Below are 23,400 nucleotides of genomic sequence, written 5' to 3'. Positions count from 1 at the left end.
CACCCTGCACTCTGAGCTCGCACACGCTGCCTGCGCTCTCCACGCTCGGATCTGTGGCGCCCTCCCCTCTAAGCTCGCACACGCTGCCTGCGCTCTCCCCGCTCTCATCTGCGGCACCCTGCACTCTGAGCTCGCACACGCTGCCTGCGCTCTCCGCGCTCGGATCTGCGGCGCCCTCCCCTCTGAGCTCGCACACGCTGCCTGCGCTCTCCCCGCTCTCATCTGCGGCGCCCTCCCCTCTGAGCTCGCACACGCTGCCTGCGCTCTCCGCGCTCGGATCTGCGGTGCCCTCCCCTCTGAGCTCGCACACGCTGCCTGCGCTCTCCGCGCTCGGATCTGCGGCGCCCTCCCCTCTGAGCTCGCACACGCTGCCTGCCCTCTCCACCCTTGGATCTGCGGTGCCCTCCCCTCTGAGCTCGCACACGCTGCCTGCGCTCTCCCAGCTCAGAGCTGGAATGCTCTTGTCTACACATTCAGATGTGCTACCTGTGCTCCCCCCTGCCTGCTCTGATGTTTCATCACTGCTCTCATTCCTAGGTTGAGAGGAAGTGCCTAGCCGGGCCCATGGGCCCCCAGGCCTCTGCTTCTGTGTGTGCGCTTCCCCTCCATGCGGCAGCACAAGCAGGGGACTAGATGTTTCCACCGACAGAAGGGAACAAGTTCCAGTACCTGTCCTTGAATCCGAGCCCCTGCGGCTTAGCTCCCTGAGCCCTGGCTTGCTGGGCACCTGCTCCTCACTACGAGCAGAAGCCTGACCCAGGCAGGGCTCCTGAGGGCTGAGCTGTTCACTGTGGAGATTTGTTTCCAGCTGCCCACACGGCTGATCCTCTGGGGCCAGATGGTTTTGGTGGAGTGTGCGACGCTGATCCCAGCCCTCGGCAGTGGCTCCTTCGGGCCGCCCTGGAGCGCTGCCCCGTTTGCTGTCCCCCAGGGGTACGCGCTTCCTTGTTTTCCCCTCTGACCTCCTCCCCTCTCTGGCCACGTGCTTGCGGGCTCCAACACTGAGGCTCTGCCTCTCACCGTGGCCTTTGGCGCCTTCCTTCTGCAGCACATGGTGGTTTTCCTCCTCCCTCTGGCTCCCCATCCCCCATGCAGCGCTGGTCGCACCCACTCCTGGGGCTGCCATCTCTCGTCGTGCTTTGGGCACGTAGAGTGCCATGTCGGGCTTCCTGGGCCGGGCCCGGCTCTTCTCCCCCTCCTGCTGCATGGTGCCACCTCTGCCTGCAAGGGAGAGAGAGCATTGATTCACTGCCACGGAAGCAAGACCCGGGCTGACGGGACCCCCAGGCCGGGCAGGCAGTTGGGGACCTGGGACAAAATCCAAAACTAAGGCCCCCTCCCTTCCAACCCATCACCATGGAGACAAAAGGGCCCTGGGGAGGGGGCTGGAGAGCCAGCCTGCCCCACACTCGCCCTGCAGCAGCAGCTCCTGTCCCACGGGCTGGGCCCTGCTGCCCTTCCCTCCCCACAGGGGTGGCCAGGCTGAACTGGAGTGAGCGGTGCTGCAACCCCACAAGCCAGGTCTCTACATAGCTCACTCGACCTCCAGGGCCTCCGACAAGCTATCCCTCCCCTCCCAGGCCCTGGAGTTATAAAGTGAACAAATGGCTGAGCCCTTGAAGCCTTGGATCACCCAGCACAGTGCCGAGGTCAGTGTCCACAGGGCACACACAGCGCACAGAGCACAGTGCCAGACACTCCCCCCAGTGCTAAGGTGACTCTGACCTCAGGAAAGGAAGGACTGGGGTGCCCCGAGCAAGGCTAGTTAATACGCCCCCCTCCTCCACCCCCCGTAAGCACAGACCAGCTACAACATACTGCCCCACAGGGAACACGACACTGCGCCAAGATGGGGCCAGCACCCCAGTGAGCCCTTCCCAGCCCAGCTCCCAACTCGGTAACACCACGGCCTGCAGCTCACTGCGACAGCCAACACGAGGGGCTCAGACCCACAGGCCCCGCTGCTCAGCACCCACGACTTTCCTGGACGGTTTTAAGTAGCACAAGGTTGCCTTCCTCACTGCCCATCCTACTGGGTTACAGGCCTGCGTTCGCAGAGCCACCTGAAGACAATCAGAACTGAGCTCTGCCGGGGAAGCTCACCTGCCTGCAGAACAGGCTCGTGAGGGGCCGGGCACGCAGCCACGTCTGGACAGCGGCAGGAGAATGGGCCCAGGGCTCCACGCTGCCCATGCCAGCTGGGTTATGGGCCTGTGTTTGCAGAGCCACTCGAAGACAATCATAAGAACATAAAAACGGCCACACTGGGTCAGACCAAAAGCCCATCTAGCCCAAGATCCTGTTTTCCAACAGTGGCCAGTGCCAGGTGCCCCAGAGGGAACGAACAGAGCAGGGAATCATCAAACGATCCATCCCGTGGCCCTTTGCCAGCTCCTGACAAACAGAGGCTCAGGACACCATCAGTACTGAGACAGTCAGCAGTGAGCTCTGCAGCGAGGGGCCGGGAACGCAGCCACGCCCGGACAGTGGCAGGAGAATGGTGTGCTGGGCTCCCCGGGGCTCAGCAGCTCCACGGCACGTGTTCGACCAAGTACGAGGCTGGTTTCCGACCTGCCAGTCCCACTGCCCTGTCTTGAGCCAAATTTCCTTCTCATGCCTTGGCCCCAGTGACAGACGCTCTGCCTCTGTCCCCCAACGCCTGTGCAGTCCCACTGCCTTCAGCAAGCACAGCCAGGTCCCAGCACTGGGGCGCAGGCCAAGGAGGGAGAGGTTGGCTTGGCTAAGGAGCAAAAGGCAGGAAACCATTAGGAGGCGGCTGGCTTTTAGTCACTGTTCACGGCAGGACCAGCTAAGGACACAGCTGTCCTACTGACACCATCTACCCGGAGCGTCTCCTGTAGACATCAGCACTGCTGCTAACATGGCCCCACAGATGGCTTTGCAGAGCCAAACACCCCAGGGCCATTTGAACGTGCGCGTGCGGAAGCGCATTCTAACAGCTTATCATTTGAGGTTTGTATTTGCTGGCCTGGCCTGGCGCCGTTCCTCACTGAGGATTAACCTCTTGCCTGGGTTACACGTTCACTCCGTTTTACTGACCCTTCAAGGGCATTTGGCGCTGTAACAAGTGCAGGCCAGTCAAGCAGTCCTGTGTGCAATGCCCATCTGCCATCTACCTCAGCTAGCAAATCTCTCTCTCTCTCACCCCCACCCACACCATAATCACCTTTTACCACCCTGTGTAGTTACGGGAGGCCTGGGAAGAGACCCGAGGAAAGACGGAGGCCGTTGAGTTGAGACAGGAGAGGAATAAGAGGCAGGAAGAGACAGACGTGGATGAAGCCTGGCGCAGAGCAGGGAGCTCAGGCACCAAGATTTGCCTTTCAAGAACAAGAGATTCAGTGGAACTGAATATCGAGACTTTTGTGGTGGATACAAAGAAACGCTCCTCTGGGAACACACGCCTAGCCAGAGGACCTCAGTGCCACCAGGTAAACCGGGGCCGAGCGGCTCAGCGAAGGAGCAGCCGTGTAATGGGGATGCTCAGGGGCGGGGCATTCAACAGGTGACAGACACCAGGCCTCTCACACCTGGCTCTGAGGCAGCAGGTGGGGACTGCACCGTGCCACGGTAACTGTCAGGCAGAAGGAATGAACCTGCTCCTGGGAGACAAGCGGAAGTAGAATCACAGAGGGGTAACGGAGCGCCCCCAGACCCTCCGCTCCCCACACAGAGCCAGCGGGACGGAGCCATTGGCTCTCTAGCGAGCGCACGGAGCTCTCACCAGCACAGCTCGGGGTTGCCTTAGCTTAGGGGCAGGTGAGAGAAACTCAGGGGAACACATTACTGCAACTTTCCCTCTCAGGAGCCTCCAGCAGTGCACCCTGCCCCCTTCCATAGCCAATCCCTGGCCTACAGAGCCATCCATTAGAGGGGTCAGTGAGTAATTAGCTGGGCTGTAATGAAGCTACATTCATCAGCCCAAGAATCAATTCTCTCCTGAACATCTGCGGCTACAAGCTCCTCTCTGGCAGCACCTCTCCTGCTCTCTGCCATCTGCAGAGGCAGCACCCAGGCACGCTAAGTCTCTGCCCTGCCCCTTAGCCAGGGCACGGTGCCCCACACCACAGGCAGGCTCTGAGATCTGGGGCACACAAAGGGTTGGCGCACGCACACCAAGGGCACACAGCCCTCCCCTGCCAAGCTGGCACATTCTCTGGTAAGCAGCCGTGACAGAGCAATAACCACACATGGCAATTCCATGCAAGGAGCACAGAGTGCTGCAGAGGAGCCATTTCCCAGCCAGGAAGGGTCACTACCCCATTATACTGATGGGGAAACTGAGGCAGCCACATGCAACCGATCCAAGGTCACACTGTGGCAGAGCTGGGAGCAAACCCAGGAGTCCTGACTCCCTATCCTGTGCTCCAACCACTAGCCCACACTGCCTGCTGCTTGGCCATGCAAGGTGGGGGAGCCCTGCTCACCCGCTGCACCTTCCTGGCAGAGATTTATTTTTCATAATCTTTGGCACCAAGAAGCACCTTGCTATCTGCCAGGCCCCAGCCCCCTATCAATATGCATCAGGCAGTGTTTATGGAGATGGATGGCTCAGGGGTCTGTCCTGTGGTTCGGGGGGAAGGGAGCGTGGGGGAAGGGCGTGGCCTTGTGATTAATCACTGCCCACTCTGCTTAGGGGTATTCATCACAGGCCGCTGTCAGGTAAATCACTGGAAAAACACCTCTCCAGTAATTAATGTGAAGTGATGGATGGACAGCTCCCAGGCCCATTAATCTGGAACCTCAGAGCTGCCCGAGATTATGAACGTCAGGATGCAGAAACTGCCAGCGGATCAATAGGGCCAGGAATCCATCCAAGGTTCTCATTTCCGAGGCACCTCCGGTGCATTAGGCTCCGTCCCCCGCCCCCCGCCCCAACTGAAAACGGATCCCTCCAGAACCAACAGCAGGCGCCGGGGGCTGGCTGATGAGGGGCAGAAGTGTGCAGCTGACAGCTCCAGGTAGGGCCCCAGGGCAGCTCCCACCAGGCTCCGGTGCCGGATAGGGGAGAGCACCCAAGGGCTCCTGGTGGGGTCCCTGTCCTACTTTACATGCAGCATAGACTGTCCTCTGCTCACCTCTCACAGCTCCACAGCGAGAACAGAGCAGAACGCAGGGCGCCAGCACCCCAGGGCTGGAGGGGAAGGGCAGTTCGGCTGCACTCCTTGGCTGGCAGTGCCGGGAAGGCAGGCGCACACCCACAGCAGGCCAAACCCCGGGTGCACTTTGTGGTCAGGCCTCAGCCACGGCCCAATTGTCGGTTAGAAAGTGTCCCAGCTGCAGGGCTGCCTGTTCCACCAAATCTCACTCCATCCTGCTGATGGATGGATGGACAGCCGCCTGGGGAAAGCAGCGCTTGCAGGCAGCTCCTGTGCAGCCTGTGTGATGGATGAGTCTCTCATGGCTCTCCCCAACCTGCCAGCACTCCAGGCCCCAGGACATGGAGACACACTCAGGCACAAACACCCAGCCCCCTTTGCTCACGCCAGTGGCCAGCCCAGCCCCTGGCACAGTCTTGCCCTCCCCAGCCCATGCCAGGGCTCCCCTCGTGCCATGCCGAGGGATCTGCATCCCCACACAGCGCAGTGACCACCAAACGACTCTGCACATGGCCCTGCAACTGTCGTGCTCCTGAAAGGTACCAGGGCCCAGCCCTGTGGGTGGACGCCCACGTGACCCGCCATGCCCAGCGCTGAGCTGGAGGAAGGGAAGGGAGCTCCGTTTCTGGCCTCCACCCACTCCGTTTGAACTTTCATCCAGGAGTGCCAGCAAGGGGGCCATTAGTGCTGGCTCTCTGGGGGTTTGGGCAGTGGGCCCACATTCCACCATCCCTGCAGCAGCCGGAGACCCTGTCGGCGAGCAGAGACCACAAGGCATCGCCCAGGGGACCAGACAGCAGCTAGCTACGCGACAGGAAGGCTCCAGGTCCCACTTTGTCCCTGCACAGAATGAAGGCAGCTGGCCCATGCAGGATGGGCCTGAAGCAGAGGACTAGAAGCCAGCCCCTTTGTCTAGCCAGAGATACACATGCAGACCATGTCATTCCACTGGCAGAATGGTCCCTTTCTTTATACTGACTGCATGAAGAGAACACAGCCTAGAAGCCGCCTGCAGCCTGGATAGGTCATTTTCCAGCACCAAGGCAGGATCCGTTTTCTTTCCGAGGGGCAACATGGCCTTCCTGAAGGGCAGCTCAGGTGAGGAGGCGGTGCTGGGCTTCGCCATGAGCTCGAGGGGCCTTTCTAAGCCAGTGAGTTTTCATTCTACAGCGTTTACAGGGGACGAACAGTGTATTTCATGGGTCCTCTCACTGGACCCGTCTGCCCGCCCCATGCAGAGCAAGGCACAGCTGCACACCGAGACCTGCAGAACCAGCAGCATGAGACCTGCCAGCGTTGGCCAGCAATGACCTGCACTCATTTCACTATGGGGGTATCTGAAAAATGCCCTTGCCCAAAGTGGACAGGGATACGGTCAACCAGGAAACCCTCACTGTGGCATTGGCCAGTCTACAGCATGTCAATGAGCAACATGAATGGTCCAGCTCAAACAGCAGCAGCTCTTCCGAAGGATTGTGAAGCTCTGCTAGCTCTGGGGAAAGCTAGGACCCGCCTCGGCACACCCTGCCCCATCACTGCCAAGGGGCAACGGGGCAGGGCTCCCTATCCCCGCTCTGCTCCTCACCCAACAGTGCAGCGACAGATCTCCCACAGGCAGCAGGGCTAGCACAGCCTTGGCTGCCCTTCCCAGGAACGAGACACGCTCAGCAAGAAACAAGGGCAAAGAAGTCAAGGCCCAGCAAAGAACTCCTGACAGCGCCGAGGTCGCTCACACCCAGGTCAGCTTTCAGCAGGACACCCACAGCCACCTCTCCGCCAGGGCTTCTCCCCACCAGCCCAGCAGCTTCAGCGCCAGAGTTTCTCTATCTAGTGGGAAAAGAGTTGGTCCCCAACAGGCCTTGAGAAACTCCTTGCGGGCCAGAAGGGCTCCCCCAGAAGGAGAACGAAAGAAACTGCACCTAGCCGCAGCTCTCCTATGGGGTAGTCAGCTGCTTGGAGATTCCGCCCTGGGGACCCAACACCCCACCCGGGCCACCAACATCAGTTCCCTCTTTGCTGCTGCCATACACTCCAGCACCAGCATCCTCTGGACCAGCCTTCCCCGCAGTCCAGCAGGGTCTTCAGCTGCATGTGGTGGGGCCTGTCCCAGCAGCTGGCTAGGCTCAGGCCACTCAGCTTCCAGCTCCAGGTCACTGGCTGAGCCCATCCGCCTCTCTCTAGACCCAGTTCTGCACACAGCCACCCTTCCTGAGAGCTGGGACGCAGAGCGGAGCTGCTAGGACAGGCCCAAAGCCTCCCCCATGCCCCCATCAGCAGCGGCACTCGGCTGGAGCAGCTACACGCAGTCCCAGTCACCTCCCAGGAGAACCGCCCTATGCCCTATTCGCAGAAGAGCTGATTGCCTCCCCTCCCAGCCAGATGGGATCAATTAGCAAGTGCCTGGTGCTGCGAGGAGCCTCCCCCCACCCACCCCCGCCAGCCACCTCTCCATTTGGGCACAGCCTCGCATTCCACCAGCACCACAGCTAGCCACACGTCCACCTGCATACAGGCACACGGAGAGTTACCAGCCGAGCCAAGGCAGGCCAGCCACAAAGCACTCTCCTCCCTGCAGATTCCCAGCAGGGACGTGGTCAGCCCAGCAAGCATGGGTCACACACCGGCAGCCGGAGGCAGGTGGACCACACCACAGCTTTGGCATCAATCTCTAGTGCAACGTATGCCAGGAGCAGGGCTGCTCATTTCAGGGCCAGTCAGGTCACTGCTCCGGGCGGCCAATGGAGACCCCAGAGCTTGCCCAGGCAGGGAACATGCTGCAGTATGCAGAGGTTTATTTCACAGGGTAACGCAGCTCATACCCCCAGCCCATTACACACTCCACCGCACGGCCCGGCCACGCGTCACCACCAACCCATTTCACGCTCCAGGGGCAGGGCAATGGCCCTCGTATCCGTCTCATTCACACTGCACTGAGCAGGTAACCTCACAGCTCACTCCCTTTGCTCCGTCGGTACCCAGCACACAGCATGGAGGCTCCCTCCTGCTGAGCAAACTGCCACCCAGAGGAGCCTGAAGAAGCCGTGCACACAAATGCCAGGGACAGGTGCGCAGCAGAGCTGTGGGGCTCCAGCCTCTGAGGGCAGCACCAGCATGGACTCGCTCTGCAGGCTCTGGCGCTGCCCCCCAGCCAAGCACCAGGCAGGGGCTGAGACCATGTCTGTACATTTCTGCAGGGACATGCCTTGCTAGTGTGCTCCAGCCAGCCAGACTAGATGATCCAGGACCACCACCTAGGGCCAAGGAAGGTAGATTAGCCCCGCAGCAGCCAAAGCCCAGTCACATATAGAGCCAGAGGTGGCACCAGTGAAGGCCTGTTGTGCAGAGCCTGGCCTTTAGCAAAAGTCCAGCTCCGCCTGTTCTGTGAAATGAGCAGCGGCGGCTCCAGACACTAGCGCAGCAAGCCCGTGCCTGGGGCGGCAAGTTGTGGGGCGGCACCCTGCCAGTCCCTGCGAGGGCAGCAGTCAGGCAGCCTTTGGCGACATGCCTGCGGGAGGTCTGCCGGTCCCACGGATTCGGCAGCAATTCAGCGGCAGGTACGCTGAAGCCGCGGGAATGGTGGACTTCCTGCAGGCAAACTGTCGAATCCGCAGGACCAGGGACCTCCCGCAGGCAAGCCGACGAAGGCAGCCTGCCTGCCGTGCTTGGGGCAGCAAAAAAGCTAGAACCGCCCCTGGAAATGAGTCATCAAATCAGCAAAAGACAGCACCGAGCCTGGGACAGACTGGGCTGGTTCGGTTAAAAGAACTGGGCCAGGGGGTTGTAGGGCTCTGGGTTAGGGCATTGTAACCAGCATGTTACAGCTTTACAATCTCTTACTGAAGAGATGGAACAAGAAGGCAGAACTGTTAAAGCATCTGACATTGAAAGAATCAGTCAGGCTTTGATGTCATGATATTCCTTGTTCCCTTTCACTGCAGAGTCTTATCGCCTAGATAGTATTCGCTGCTCTTCTGGGGGAATGGGACAAAGCTGAGCAGGAGAATTCCAGATGTGGGAGGAAACATTTATAGGTAAAATAATCAAACTGGGTTTCACCTGGTTAATGTCAATGGACGAGCCTGCCCCTGTGCAGGACGCTGCTCACATGGGAGAGGAGACATGGACTGGAAGGAGCAAGCTTTACCACCATCTCCTGGGGCCCTGTGGCCACCAGACACCACCTTTGGCATCCCTGCCAGAGAGGGAACCAATGCCATCCCCCCTCCAACAGCACCAGCTACATTCTGACCAGCACCTGGCACAGGAGCCTTGGCTGCCTGCTGTCACCTTGCCCCGCATCCTTTGCTCCCCCACCTTAGTTCCCCGCTCTGATCTTTCTTTCACTTCTGTGTCAAGAGTCTGACTCCATCTTTGCAACACTGCCGTGAGCCTGTGACCACAAAGGCAGCTAAAAGCAATGCCCGAAACAGCCTGTGCCAGGTGTCAGCATGAGGGACTGCACTGTGACCGGGAACGGGCCCGGGCTCGGGCCCCTGCCCCTCCAGCAGCAAGGGCGGAAGGGAGTCAGCCCCAGAAACAAAGCTGCCCTCTTCATCTCAGCTTTTGTTTTCTCTCCTCTTTGTGTCTTCCTCTTAGACAAGAGGAGACTGGACTCCAGCACCAGCAGCTGCTCAGCTTTGTCCCATTCCCCCAGAAGAGCAGCGAATACTATCTAGGAGATAAGACTCTGCAGTGAAAGGGAACAAGGAATATCATGACATCAAAGCCTGACTGATTCTTTCAATGTCAGATGCTTTAACAGTTCTGCCTTCTTGTTCCATCTCTTCAGTAAGAGACTGTAAAGCTGTAACATGCTGGTTACAATACCAGTAAGCCAGCGATAGCCTGCAACATCCCCAACCTGTTAACATGGGTTTGTTGGGCTCTTTTCACCCCAACATCCCAGCAGCAGGGGATGTATCCTGAATCCTGCCCCACACCGACCTACAGCGAGGGCTAGGCTAGGCTCACCACCCTGACACCTGTCGCTGCGTGGAACAGTCGTGAGGCCGCCTATCCCAGCCCCAGGTGGAGCAGGACCTGGGCTGTCATGCCCTCTGATGCAATAGAAACATGCACTCCTTCCTACTGGAGGCGCAGCAGGAAAGAAATGATGCTAGGTAGCGTGCGGGGCATCACAGGGCATAGATCCCAGGTTGCTGGATCCACACTCAGTGTGCTAGTTCCTGGAAAAAGGGAACGTGCCACGCTCCCAGTAGGCTGCCTCATTTCCTGGCAGGGAGCTGTATTTTTAGCCTTCGAGGTTTCTAGTTCCACTCGATCCATAGTTCCATCAATAGAATAGTTAACCTTAAAGCCTTGACAACAAAAAGCAGCAGCACCACCTTGGGCAGGAGCGGCGATGCATGTGCCATTCTCCCCCAGACTGGTGCGCTCGTGGTGGCTGGGCTGCAGCAGTGAGCCAGCCGAACCTGGTGTCAGAACGCACCTGCCCTATCTCCTTCCCCCGTGACTGGGACATGCCTGCCCAGCCTCCCCTCCAGGATTCATGGGCTGCTGCAGGCTGGCAGCAGCGCTCAGGGAGTTGGGAAGTGCCCTTGTAGGACCACACAAAGTGTCAGTGCAGCACTTCCACACACACAATGTCACTCTTCACAGCTTGCTGCAGACTGGGCTCTTCTCACACTGCAGGGACAAGGAGACTCTAGCCAGCCCAGATTACAAACCCCTTTGGACTGCAGAGCTCATCCCAACAGCGCTCGCACCTGGAGCAGAGCCCCACGCCGCCCGCAACTGCAGAGCTGAGAACTGGCCCTGAACCCTGGCAGACAAGGGGCTGCCCTGGGGAGCATGTCAGTTGCCTGCACGTCCCATTCCTCGGGAGCACACAGCCCTTTTGACCTAGATTTCTTTAGAGTTTCTCAGATGCTTCAGACCCATCTGGGCACTCATTCCCAGCCAGCCAGAGCCACCTACCGCACTGGTGCTGGCAGGGGTCCGCCCACACCCATCCCAGAGTACACACACACACTCCCATCTGCTTCCCAAAGCCAGGGGATCTCTAACTGCGCTAGCACCAGCAGACAGGTTGCTAACTGGACACTGGGGGTGGGACACCAGACTGAATATGTTCATGGACCATCTGGTCTGGGAAGTGCACTGTTTCACAAGCACAGGGAAGAAGGACTGCAAATGCCAGGGCCAGAGCAGGTACTGTACAGGGAAGGCAGGCGCCCCAAGCACCCCAAGCAGTGCACTCCCAGCAGCATCCACTGCCACCACGACACACAAATCCAAGTGTCATGATCTGCACCAGGCCGGACTAACCACACCCTAGCAGGCACATCAGGCATCAGTCACACAGCCATTCAGTACAAATGGCCAGGCCAGGCCAGAGCAATGGTCCACCTAGCTCAGTGTCCTGTCTTTTGACAACGGCCAGGGCTAGGAGCTTCAGAGGGAATAAACAGAACAGGGCAATTATCGAGTGAGCCATCCCATTCACTAGTCTGTTTCTGGCAGTCAGAGGCTTAAGGACACCCGGAGCATGAGGTGAAATCCCTGACTATCTTGGCTAATAGCTGTTGATGGACCTGTCCTCCAGAAACTTACCTAATTCTTTTTTTGAACCCACTTATACTTTTGGCCTTCACAACATCCCCTGGCAACCAGTAACACAGACTGTGCACTGTGTGAAGTATTTCCACTGTAAACCTGCCGCCTACTAGTTTCATTGGGTGACCCTTGGTTTGTCTGATATGTGAAGGGGTAAGTAACACTTCCCTAGTCACTTTCTCCACACCAGTCATGATTTCAGACCTCTATCTAAACCCCCCAGCCCCCTGACATCTCCTTTCCAAGCAGAACAGTCCCAGGCTTTTTAATCTCTCCTAGTATGGAAGTTGTTCCATCCCCCTGATCATCTTTGTTGCCTTTCTCTGCGCCTTTTCCAGTTCTGATTTATCTTTTTTGAGACGGGGCAACCAGAATCAGACACAATATTCAAGGTGTGGGTGTACCATGGATTTATAAAGAGGCATTATGAAATTCTCAGTTTTATTGTCTGTCCTTTTCCTAATGGTTCCTACCATTCTGTTAGCTTTTCTGAGTGCTGCAGCACACTGAGCGGATGTTTTCGCAGAACTATCCATGATGTCAAGATGTTTTTCTTGAGTGGTAACAGTGAATTTAGACCCCATCATGTTGTATGTATAGTTGGGATGATGTTTTCCAATGTGCATTACTTGGCACTTATCAATTTGAATTTCAACTGCCATTCTGTTGCCCAGTCACCCAGTTTTGGGAGATCCCTTTGTAATTCTTCACAGTCAGCTTTGAACTTAACTATCTTGAGTAGTTTTGTATCGTCTGCAAATTTTGCCCTCTGTCTGTTCATCCCCTTTGCCAGATCATTTATGAATATGTTGAACAGCACTGGTCTGGGCACTGACCCTTGGGGGACACCACTATTTACCGCTCTTCATTCTGAAAACTGACCACTTACCCCTACCCTTTGTTTCCTGTTTTTAAGCAGTTACTGATCTATGAGAGAACCTTCCCTCTTATCCCATGAATGTGGAGTTTGCATAGGAGTCTTTGGTGTGGGATCCTGTCAAAGGCTTTCTGAAATTCCAAGTACACTATATCCACTGGATCGCCTTTCTCCGCATGCTTTTCGACCCCTTCAAAGAATTCTAATAGATTGATGAGGCGTGATTTCCCCTCACAAAAGCTATGTTGACTCTTCCCCAACATATTGTGCTCATCTGTGTGTGTGGTAATTTGGTTCTTTAGTTTCAACCAATTGCCTTGGCACAGAAGTCAGGCTTACCAGCCTGTAATTGCCAGGCTCACCTCTGGAGCCTTTTGCAAAAATCAGTGTTACATTAGCTACCCTCCAGTCATCTGGGGGCTGATTTAAGCAACAGGTTATGTACTCCTGTCATAAACAGATAGTTAAGGGTTAATGTCTCTTTTACCGGTAAAGGGTTAAGAAGCTCAGTAAACTTGGCTGACACCTGACCAGAGGACCAATCGGGGGACAAGATACTTTCAAATCTCGGTGGAGGGAAATCTTCGTTTGTGCTGTTTGTTTTGTTCTTTGTTCGCTCTTGGGGCTAAGAGGAACCAGACGTGCAACCAGATCTTTCTCCAATCTTTCTAAAACAGTTTCTCATATTCAAAATAGTAAGTATTAGCTAGAAAAGGCAGATTAGGCTTATGTTTGTTTTCTTAACTTGTGAATGTGTATTTTGCTGCAAGGATATTTTTACCTCTGTTTGCTGTAACTTGTATCTTAGGCTAGCGGGGAGGGAGTCTCTCTAGTCTATATAAGCTGGAGACCCTGTAAACATTTTCCATCCTGGTTTTACAGAGATAATCTTACTTTTTCTTTCTTTAATTAAAAGCTTTCTTTTTTAAGAACCTGATTGATTTTTTCCCTTGTTTAAGATCCAAGGGGATTGGGTCTGAACTCACCAGGGGATTGGTGGGGGAAAAGGAGGTGGGGGGAAGGTTAATTTCTCTCTGTTTTAAGATCCAAGGAGTCTGAATCAGTGTATCTCTCAGGGTAACCCAGGGAGGGGAAAGTCTGGGAGGGGGAATGGTTTATTTCTCTCTGTTTTAAGACCCAAGGGGTTTGGGTCTTGGGTCCCCCAGGGAAGGTTCTGGGGGACAGGGAGTGTACCAGACACTGGAATTTCTGGTTGGTGGCAGCGCTATCAGATCTAAGCTAGGAATTAAGCTTAGAAGGGTACATGCAGGTCCCCACTTTTTGGACGCTAAAGTTCAAAGTGGGAAACATACCTTGACAACTCCAGTTACTAGTTCTGCAATTTCATTTGAGTTCCTTCAGAACTCTTGGGTGGCTAACACCTGGTCTTAGTGACTTATTACTGTTTATATTAACAGTTTATTCCAAGACCTTCTCTACTGACACCTCCATTTGGGACAATTCCTCAGATCGGTGCTGAAAAAGACTGTTTCAGGTGTGTGAATCTCCCTTACATCCTGTGCGGCGAAGACCAAAGCAAATAATTAATTTAGCTTCTCCACAACAGCCTTGTCTGCCAGGAGTGCTCCTTTAGCACCTCCACTGGCCAGTGCCCCGCACTGTTGCTTTGGCAGCTTCCTGCCTCAGATGTACTTAAAAACATTTTGCTGTTAGTTTGTGTGTCTTTGGCTAGTTGCTTTTCAAAGTCTTTCTTGGCTGCCTCATTATACTTTTACACTTGACTTGTCAGAGCTTATGCTCCTCCTCATTGGGATCTGAGTTCCAATTTTTAAGAAAGCCTTTTTCATCTAACCATCTCTTTTATTCCATTGTTTAGCCAGGGTGGTATTTTGTGGCCCGCTTATATGTGGGTTATACATTTCGTCTGAGCGTCTATTGTGGCGTTTTTAAGTCATTTAGCATTGGCCTACTAAACCCAGCGTTGCGAGTTCAATCCTTGAGGGGGCCATTTAGAGATCTGGGGCAAAAATCTGCCTGGGAATTGGTCCTGCTTTGAGCAGGGGATTGGACTAGATACCTCCTGAGATCCGTTTCAACCCTGGTATTCTATGATTCTGTTTCCATGCAGCTTGCAGGCATTTCCCTCTTGTGAATGTTAATCTCCATTTAACTAGCTTCCACATTTTTGTATAGTTCCCCCTTTTTGAAGTTAAATGCTGCTGTGGTGGGTTTCTTTAGTATTTTCCAACCTTAAAGGACATGAAATTTAACTACATTATGGTCACTATTTATGACAGAGTGGAAAGTTTTTCAAATATTTTTCTGAAGCCTATTTGTGCCTCAGTTTCCCCTATGTGCTGAAGGGTTACCCCAAGGGTAGAAAGGGCTGTTTGCTGTCTGCAGCAGCTCAGAGACTCAGGTGTGGATGGCTCCCAGCTGTCTGGGGCTTGGGCCCCATATCCAAGGAGTTTGTGAGAAGACAATGGCAACCCCAATCACTGGGACTTTGATCCCTAGCGACCAGCCACATGGATGGCCCCAACTCTCAGCAGAAGGCCAAGCCGTGTTTGCCCAGCTGGGGAACAAAGGCCTGGGGTGAGGTGGGAGTTAAGTGGTGACTATGGGAAGCAGTCGGGGCACCTGAACTGGGACAAGGAGAGGTCAGAGGGACGGGGGTTGGGCTCTATGCTGAGCAGGTTGGACTAGGCTGTCACTTCCTTTTCTCTGGGCTAATCAAGGACTTCCTGTGCCGTGTCCAGTCAACTAATAAACCCGCTCGTCGGCCGCGCCAGCTGAGTGTCCCTGCAGCCGCTGGCTCCCTAAGCCTCCACACATCTCCTTTGGGGTCTGCCTCAGTTGCTCTCACTGGCCAGAGCTCAGTGTGACGCACAGGTGCTAAAGGACCGGAGGTTTAACTTAAGGAGGTGGTGAAGCCACGTGGCTCACTCTGGAGAAAAGCGAGACCCTTAGGGGGTCTCCCGAGAGACTGTTCCAAAGCTGGGGTCAGAGCACCAGCCCTGGGGATCTGTGATGCTTTCACATGGTGGACCAGATCCTGTGCTCCACAGGGGACTAAATCAAGAACTCTCTCCCCCTTTGGAGAATCCAAGACAAGCCGCTCCGAGAAGCGGTCATTAATGGCATCTAGAAATTTCATCTCTGCATCCTGGGCTGAAGTGATATGTACCCGGTCAATACGGTAGCTGAAATCCACTATTACTATTGGGTTTTCTGTTTTTGCCGCTTCTCTAATCTTGCTGAGCATTTCACAGTCACTGTCACCACCCTGGTCAGGTGGGGGCAGTATATTCCTACTGCTACACACTTACTATTCAAGAACAGAATTTCTATCCATAGAGATTGTATGGTACAGTTTCATTCATTCAACATTTTTACTATGGCCACGTCCAGACTAGGGTATTAAAACCGATTTTAGATACGCAACTTCAGCTACGTGAATAACATAGCTGAAGTCGAATTTCTAAAATCGAGGTACTCACCCGTCCAGACGGCGCAGCATCGATGTCCGCGGCTCTCCATGTCGATTCCGGAACTCCGTTCGGGTTGATGGAGTTCCGGAATCGATGTAAGCGGGCTCGGGGATCGATACATCGCGTCCAGACTAGACGCGATATATCGATCCCCGAGCAATCGATTTTAACCCGCCGATGCCGCGGGTTAGTCTGGACGTGGGCTATATTTGACTGTTCTCTTTCACATCCAGCGAGCGCCACTAGCTCATCAGCATGACCTACTCTGTCATGCCTAAGTATTTCGTACTCTAGTATTACAGTGTCCCATCAAGTATCATTATTCCACCAAGTTTCTGTGATGCCTAGTATAGCAATATCCTCGTGTACTACCAGGCACTCAAGTCCACTCATCTCAGTATTTAGACTTCCAGCATTTGTACACAAGTACTTACAAAAATTGTCCCTATTTGGTTGTCTGCCTTGATGTGATGGAACTGACTGGGACTCTCTTTCATTTGACTGTTTCTCTTCAGTTCCTACTTGTATTTTATCAACTTCTATGGTCTCCTCTTTACAAGGATATCCTCCTTTCCCAAAATATTCCCCCGTTCCTAATAAATCTAGATCCCTCCTCCCAAAACCATCTTATCCACGCACTGAGACCCTGCAGTTCTGCCTGTCCTGAGCATGGAATTGAGAGCATTTCAGAGAATGCTACCACAGAGGTGCTGGACTTCGATCTCTTACCAAACAGCCTACATTTGGCCTCCAGGACCTCTCACCTGCTTTTCTCTATATCATTGGTATTTATATGTACCATGACCACCAGTTCCTGTGTAGATGCTTCAAGTGGTCACACCCAGCAGGCAAGTCACCATGCGGTTCTCCTAGTCATCACAAAGCCAGCTATCTATATTTGTAATAATCAAATCTCACATTACTATTGCCTTCCTAATAACTGAGGACCTCAGTGCCAGAGAATACGTAAGGAGTCTGGTGGCACCTTAAATACTAACAGATTTATTTGGGCATAAGCTTTTGTGGGTAAAAAACCTCACTTCTTCAGATGCACCATGACATCACCTGGAAGAAGGGTCTCAACTATGGGATCATTTCCCTCCACTCCAGCCTGATGTTCTCTTTCCCTGCCTTTCATCCTCCTCAGAAGCACAGTGCTGTCAGACGGGGGTGGAACCACTCTGCTGTTTTCCAGAAGGTCTCTATGCACATCTCGGTCTCCCTTAGCTCCTGCACTTCAGCCACTATGGTCGCCAGAGCCTGCACTTGGTCTCTGAGGGCCATGAGCTGCTTGCAGCGAATGCCCACATGAGAATCATACATGTTACATTCAGTGCAATACACTGGACAGCCCCCACTCCGCTGCTGGATGGCTGCCTGCGATCTTTGCCTTATATTTACTCTTGCAGGGGTTTCATTTGTTTGTTCGGTCTTTGGGGGGGTTATTGGCCTAAGTGTGGAGGAAGTTTGTTAGGTATATCTGGGTGTCACTCTCCCGTGCAAAACTCCCATCTGCTAGCTCCTCTGCTCATGTAGGAGCCAGCCCTGCCGCCTTGTCAAGGATCCTAAAGGGATTAGGAACCAGAGAATAGCAGTACCTTTTGCTGGCAGAGCCATGGCCGGGGAAGGTCCAACACCTCTCCACAGGGCTGCCTTTCAGAACACAGCTCCTGGCACTCACCTGACCCAGACCAGCTCAGAGGCAAGCAGAGGTAACACACTCTTCAGCAACCCGCTCCACAAGGGACTGGCTCCGACACGTGCCTAGATAAGTGCCAGGGAGAGGCAGAGCTGAGGATACAGGAAGCTGCCCTGGCAATGGAAAATGGGGTGGGAGACTGAACCCCCAGACACAGAGCAAAGCACAAAGCTAGTCAGTTCTCAAAGTGCCCGGAGAGTAGCTCCACAGGCTATTCCTGCCCTGAGACCCCTGCCGGCTGGTGAGCTTTTAAAATACCTCTGTTCCCTGGTGCCGTGTGAAAGATCCACTCCAACAGCAGGGGAAATAAAGTGTAAAGGAAAGACAGTGAAAGCTGGAGTGCTGTCAAAGGCACACAGGAATCTCACTGGAAAACGGAGTTTTCAATCAAGCCTTTCCCTGATGCTCTTAAGAGATACCTGCAACAATAGAAGGGAACCATTTTTAGACAGGGCTGTGATTTGTAAGTTGATACTGTCCCTTCAAAGCTGCAGGGAAAAGAAAAGGCAACAAGAAGCAGAATGAGTTAATGATATGAAGGGCCAAGGGGCACGAGGGGCTTTACAAATATATCAGGGACAGGATCAGCGCGAGAGAAAGGAGGTCTAGTAATAAATAAGGAGAGAGAAAAAATTAAGCAGGACTCAGAAAAGGCTGAGATTATTTAAATGTCTTTAACCACCCAAATAAGGGCTTGTGAAAACAGTTGCTGGTAAAAGAAAACCGAAAACCGAAGATCGCTCTCGATAAAATCAGCTTGTCAGGGTGCCAGGTACTGTAGGGTATCAAAGAGTCAGCTAATTAACCTACCGAACTACAGACAATATTGGTAAAAAATCATGGCGCTCTGCAGAGGAGTGAAAAACGTAAAGGGGTACTGATTTTCTATCCGAGAAAGAACAGTAACCCCGGCCCCCACAGTACAGCAAATCCAACCGCAATCCCTAGTGAAAGAATGGAACAAAAACCGAACAGCCACTCTGCAAACGTTGAGTGACAGCCATGGGGCTTATCCAGAACACGAGTTATTTCACTAGCATTACTGGCCAGAACTTTTGGACAAGCACAGTAGACACAATTTAACTGACCACCAGGGTATCGTTTGACACTGACTCACAACATTTGACTTGAATAATGAATTATAATTAAACATGCAGATGAGCCGGAGCAGAGAGGTGTTGCAAACACTGGCAAGTGCAGATAAATAATTCAAAGGAACCAAGCGAGGTTGGAAATACAAGAGAATTCAGCCTGGAAAAGTGCAGTGAATACAGCCGGGGAAAACAGCCCAACGCAGCCATTCACTGGGACAGCCGAGAGATACACAGGGTGATGCTGAAAGCATCTGTGTTATTTTAGGCTGCAGAGGCAGCTCAAGCTCCACATCCTGAATGCTGTGATCCAGCCAGGCCCTTCAGTACCAGCCGGTTCTGGCAAATGGGGGAATTCAGAGAAAAGCACCAGGAATGATGAAAGAGGCTGGAGGAAGGATGCCCAAGGAGAGGCTGCGTGACCAGGACGACAACCTCCCCTCCAAACTCCTCCTCACTGGCACACAATGCCTCAGCCATAGCGTCCCCCGACACCTTGAATTTGATCAGAGAGGGCTCCTCACCCAGCAGACAAAGGTCGAATGAGATCCAGTGGCTGGAAGCTGAAGCTAGACAAATTCAGTGTAACAAAGGGTAACTAACCATTGGAACAACTTACCCACGGCCATGGTGGATTCTCCATCACTGGCCATTTTTCAGTCAAGATGGGATGTTTTGCTCTAGTTCCATCAGGAATGAATCCAGGGCAGCTCTCCAGCCTGTGCTGCACAGGGGGTCAGAGCAGACAATCACCATGGTTCCTCTGGCCTTAGAATCTGTGCTCCCCAAGGCACTGAGCATCAAGCATTGGGTCCCAGGTAATGCCCCACACAGCCCCTGCCTGCATCTCTGACTGGGTCACTTCACCTCCTCCCTGCACAAAGGCTTCCATGCAGCCCCGCCAGCCTGCACCAGGCTCCTAGATCCTGCGGACCAAAGCACCTGCCTCGCCTCACCTCACCTCACCCAGAGTCCTGCTAATGCTCCATTCCTGTTTGCTGCATGCAGAAGGCCCTGATCACCCTTGTGCTGGGGCAATGCAGAGGGGAGGATCTGGTCCCAGCCCCAAAGAGCCAGCAACCTCACTGAGAACAGGACCCCATGACCACGACAAACAGGGGAGAGGAGGGAGTCCGAAAGCAACAGTAAAATCCCAGGGCTGCATACAACTGGAGGCCCCAACTCCCCCCGTCACGAAGGGGCAATTAACCAAGACCTAGACAGCCACCACAAGGCACCCCTGCCTTAGAGACAGTGGGAGCTTAGCATCCAACACCACTGGCCTTTGCTGGGAGACCTTCCGACTGTCACCCTGTGCCTGCTCCACTCGGTTGCCCCTCACTGCCCACGGCACACCAGGCTAGGGCTGGAAGTGCTTTGGGCAGGGACCCAGTCAGCATGTGGTCTGGGAGGCCCCAGGCACAGGCTTGGGTGCTGGAAGAATGAGCAGATTAAAAGAGCAAAATCTATCAATAACTTGACAACTCAGACAGGACAACAGCAGCCAGCCGCTTGCCCTGCCTGCCGCCTGGGGCCCTGCCAGATCTCACCGCCAGCCAGGACGAGCTCTAAGATGCTGCAGGAGGTGACACTGCTCCCTCGGGGTTAGGACTCAGTCCACAACCCGCCACTTCCTTCACAGGAGATGTGGAGCAGAGGTTGTCTGCTTGTGATCAAAGAGCCCCTGGCAGTGTCCCAGGTGCAGGCCTGTCACCCTCTTGGCTTGGCCACCTCCCAGCTGGGCAATTCCCTTCTGCCTAACTGCCCTGCGCCGCTTGCTCCTCCCCATGGGGGTGGCAGTGCCATGCAGTGCTGAACAGCTGCCAGGCCCCTCCTCGAGGGTACAGCTGACTGGGGGTGAGTGATCCCCACCACAGCCCCAGGGCACAGAGTCTTCATAACACACCAGCACAGCTCTGCACGGGAGCGGCTCGAGAAGGGCAGAGGACCACCACCGTCAGGTGTCCTGCCAGCGACAGCCCTTGTATCACGCACACTTCACAGGCTGCTGGCACCGCTCCGGCCCATTCCAGAGCAGGAGCTGGCGGCTGCCTGTACCACCCACCCACCTCCCACCTCCCCTGCACCGGGGGCTGCCTGCACCACCCACCCCTGCCTCATGCCCCCCAAACTGGGGGCTACCTACACTGCCCACCCCCCCACTCCAGGGGCTGCCTGCTCCGCCCATCCCAACCTCATGCCCTGCACACTGGGGGCTGCCTGCACTGCTCACCCCCACTTCAGGCCCCCCCATGCCAGGGGCTGCCTGCATTGCCCCCACTCTGCCTCACCCCACTCCAGACTCGGGGCTGCTGGCTCTGCCCTCTTCCCCAGACATCCTGGCTCAGCAATCGAAGTGCAGCACCGTCCAGGCCAGGGCTTTCTGCTAATGCTAATGTGAGGACAAAGGCAGCAGGAGGGGCAGCTACAGAGAACCCAGGCCGGGTGTGAAGAATGGAGGATACACCAAGGGCTGGCAGGAGACAGTGAAAACCAGACCCTGGCGGACAGGAAGACGGGCACATGTTTTACGAGGGAGAGGGAGCGGGAGCCCGGAGCTGTCTGTGGGAAGGGAGGCTCCGCGCTGCGGAGAGACACCATATAACTTCCTTCTGTCGAGCGCTCTGACAACTGGGATCTCTCTGTAATTCAATGAGCTCTCAGGAGTTACAGGGCTTCCATCCTGCGGCCCTACTAACAGCCACTCCAGCGCTGCTCACAGCACCCCTCCCGGCCCACGGCCTGGGGACAGGGCAGGCTGACGCCCCCTGCAAGGGGGGGCTCTCAGCACCGGGCCCAAGGGAAAAGGGTCCCTGAATCCCGGGGAGCAGGGCCACAGGGGAGCGGATGGGCACAGGGCATCGCTCCCGGCTTCTATGCCAAAGGGGCATAGCCAAGGGTCAGCTGCCCCCGCACCACCCCCAGGCACAGGGCGCCCAGAGCAGAGCAGAGCAGAGCAGCTCCCCTCGCCCCAGCCCAGCTCAGAGCTCCCCCGAGACAGCCTCAGGAGGGTCACCCTCCTCCCCACACCCCCGCGATCCCCAGGCCTGGGGAGAGGCGAGACACTGGGCAGGGCTGAGGGGCAGCTGGGGCTCTGGGGCCCCCAGAGAACTGAGGAAGCGGGGGCAGAAGGCACTGGGGGCAGGGGTAACTGAGCTGGGCCCAGGGAACACTAACTACTTGGGGGCGGGAGGGGGCGCGGGGGGCGCTGGGGGCACCGACTGGGGGGGCGAGGGGCAGAGCGGGCGGGGCGGGGCGAGGGCGCCCCCTGGGGTCAGGAGGTCCCGGGCCCAGGGGAGCGGGGGGCTCTGCAGAGCGGGCGGGTCTGTCACGCGCCGGGCGGGGGCGGGGGCCGGTTACCGGATGACGAGGCCCCCGGACCGGGGTCGCCGCTCCTGCACCCTCCTGCCGCTTCCGCCCGCCGGGCGCCGCCCCCGCCGCGGGGGTTGATGGGAAATGTAGTGTCTGCCCCTCCCCCTCCTCCTGAGCCTGGTGTCGCCCCCTGCCCCTCCCCCGCCTCCTGACATGAGGGGCGGCCCCTGCCCCACCCCCGCACTCTGAGACTTGGGGCGCCCCTGCCCCTCCCCCACCCCCTGAGCCTGGTATCGCCCCTTGCCCCTCCCCCACCCCCTGACACGGGGATCAGCCCCTGCCCCTCCCCCGCCCCCTGAGACTTGGGGTGCCCCTGCCCCTCCCCCACCCCCTGAGCCTGGTATCGCCCCTTGCCCCTCCCCCACCCCCTGACACGGGGATCAGCCCCTGCCCCTCCCCGCACTCTGAGACTTGGGGCGCCCCTGCCCCTCCCCCACCCCTCAGCCTGGTATCGCCCCTTGCCCCTCCCCCACCCCCTGACACGGGGATCAGCCCCTGCCCCTCCCCCACCCCCGGAGACTTGGGGGGCCTCTGCCTGTCCCCCGCACCCTGAGCCTGGGGGTGCCCCTGCCCCTCCCCCACCCCCTGAGACTTGGGGCGCCCCTGCCCCTCCCCCACCCCCTGACACGAGGGGTGGCCCCTGCCCCTCCCTTTTGATTTGCGACTCTCCCTGCGTTCGTCCCCTGGCAGCACTCAGTGCGCACAGGTGCCAGCACTGGGCAAGGGGGCAGGGCCCAATCTCGACCCCCGGGAGCACCCAGGGCAGAGGACTGGACTCAGGCACCTCACTCTACATGAGCAACAGCTGCCAGCCCCACAGGCAGCGGGGGCTTGCCTCACCTGGGCCTGCCAGCCCCCACCCAAGGGCTCTCAGGGGCACCCAGAAACTGGGGATCTAGGTGTCTCGATTCCACGATAATGACCCTGCTCTGAGAACAGGGGCCTGACAGCCCAATGGCACACAAGTGCCCAGCCATCGTCACCCCTAGACGGGCTGGCCCGGTCTGTCAGAAAGCCCGTGGCACACGAGAGCCCCCGTGGGGCGGACAAGGCCCAGCCATCGTCACCCCTAGACAGGCTGGCCCGGTCTGTCAGAAAGCCTGTGGCACACGAGAGCCCCCGTGGGGCGGACAGGGCCCAGCAATCGTCACCCCTAGACAGGCTGGCCCGGTCTGTCAGAAAGCCCATGGCACACGAGAGCCCCTGTGTGGTG

The 23,400-nt window shown here is 56.1% G+C and overlaps 1 protein-coding gene across 11 annotated transcripts in view; it reads right to left on the bottom strand.

Annotated features, from left to right (window-relative positions):
- Positions 1–22,239, bottom strand: part of R3HCC1L (R3H domain and coiled-coil containing 1 like) — a 49,471-nt gene extending 27,232 nt beyond the window's left edge. For 4 of the 11 annotated variants that reach the window (XM_050958766.1, XM_050958768.1, XM_050958767.1 and 1 more), the window contains exons 1-3: positions 21,107–21,457; positions 19,435–19,539; positions 4–1,221 (exon numbers count right to left, since the gene is read on the bottom strand). In XM_050958766.1, the coding sequence (XP_050814723.1) occupies positions 4–1,221; positions 19,435–19,468 (1,252 nt within the window). In that variant the 5' untranslated portion in view covers positions 19,469–19,539; positions 21,107–21,457. Of the gene's footprint in view, positions 1–3; positions 1,222–17,982; positions 18,081–19,434; positions 19,540–21,106; positions 21,458–22,175 lie in introns of those variants that run through there. The other 7 variants (XM_050958770.1, XM_050958772.1, XM_050958774.1 and 4 more) reach the window with 5 other exon arrangements.
- Positions 22,240–23,400: the final 1,161 nt, after the last annotated feature.

This window comes from Gopherus flavomarginatus, chromosome 6 (assembly GCF_025201925.1).
Source record: "Gopherus flavomarginatus isolate rGopFla2 chromosome 6, rGopFla2.mat.asm, whole genome shotgun sequence".
NCBI classification, from domain to species: domain Eukaryota; kingdom Metazoa; phylum Chordata; order Testudines; family Testudinidae; genus Gopherus; species Gopherus flavomarginatus.
This window is presented reverse-complemented; position numbering and strand designations above follow the sequence as displayed.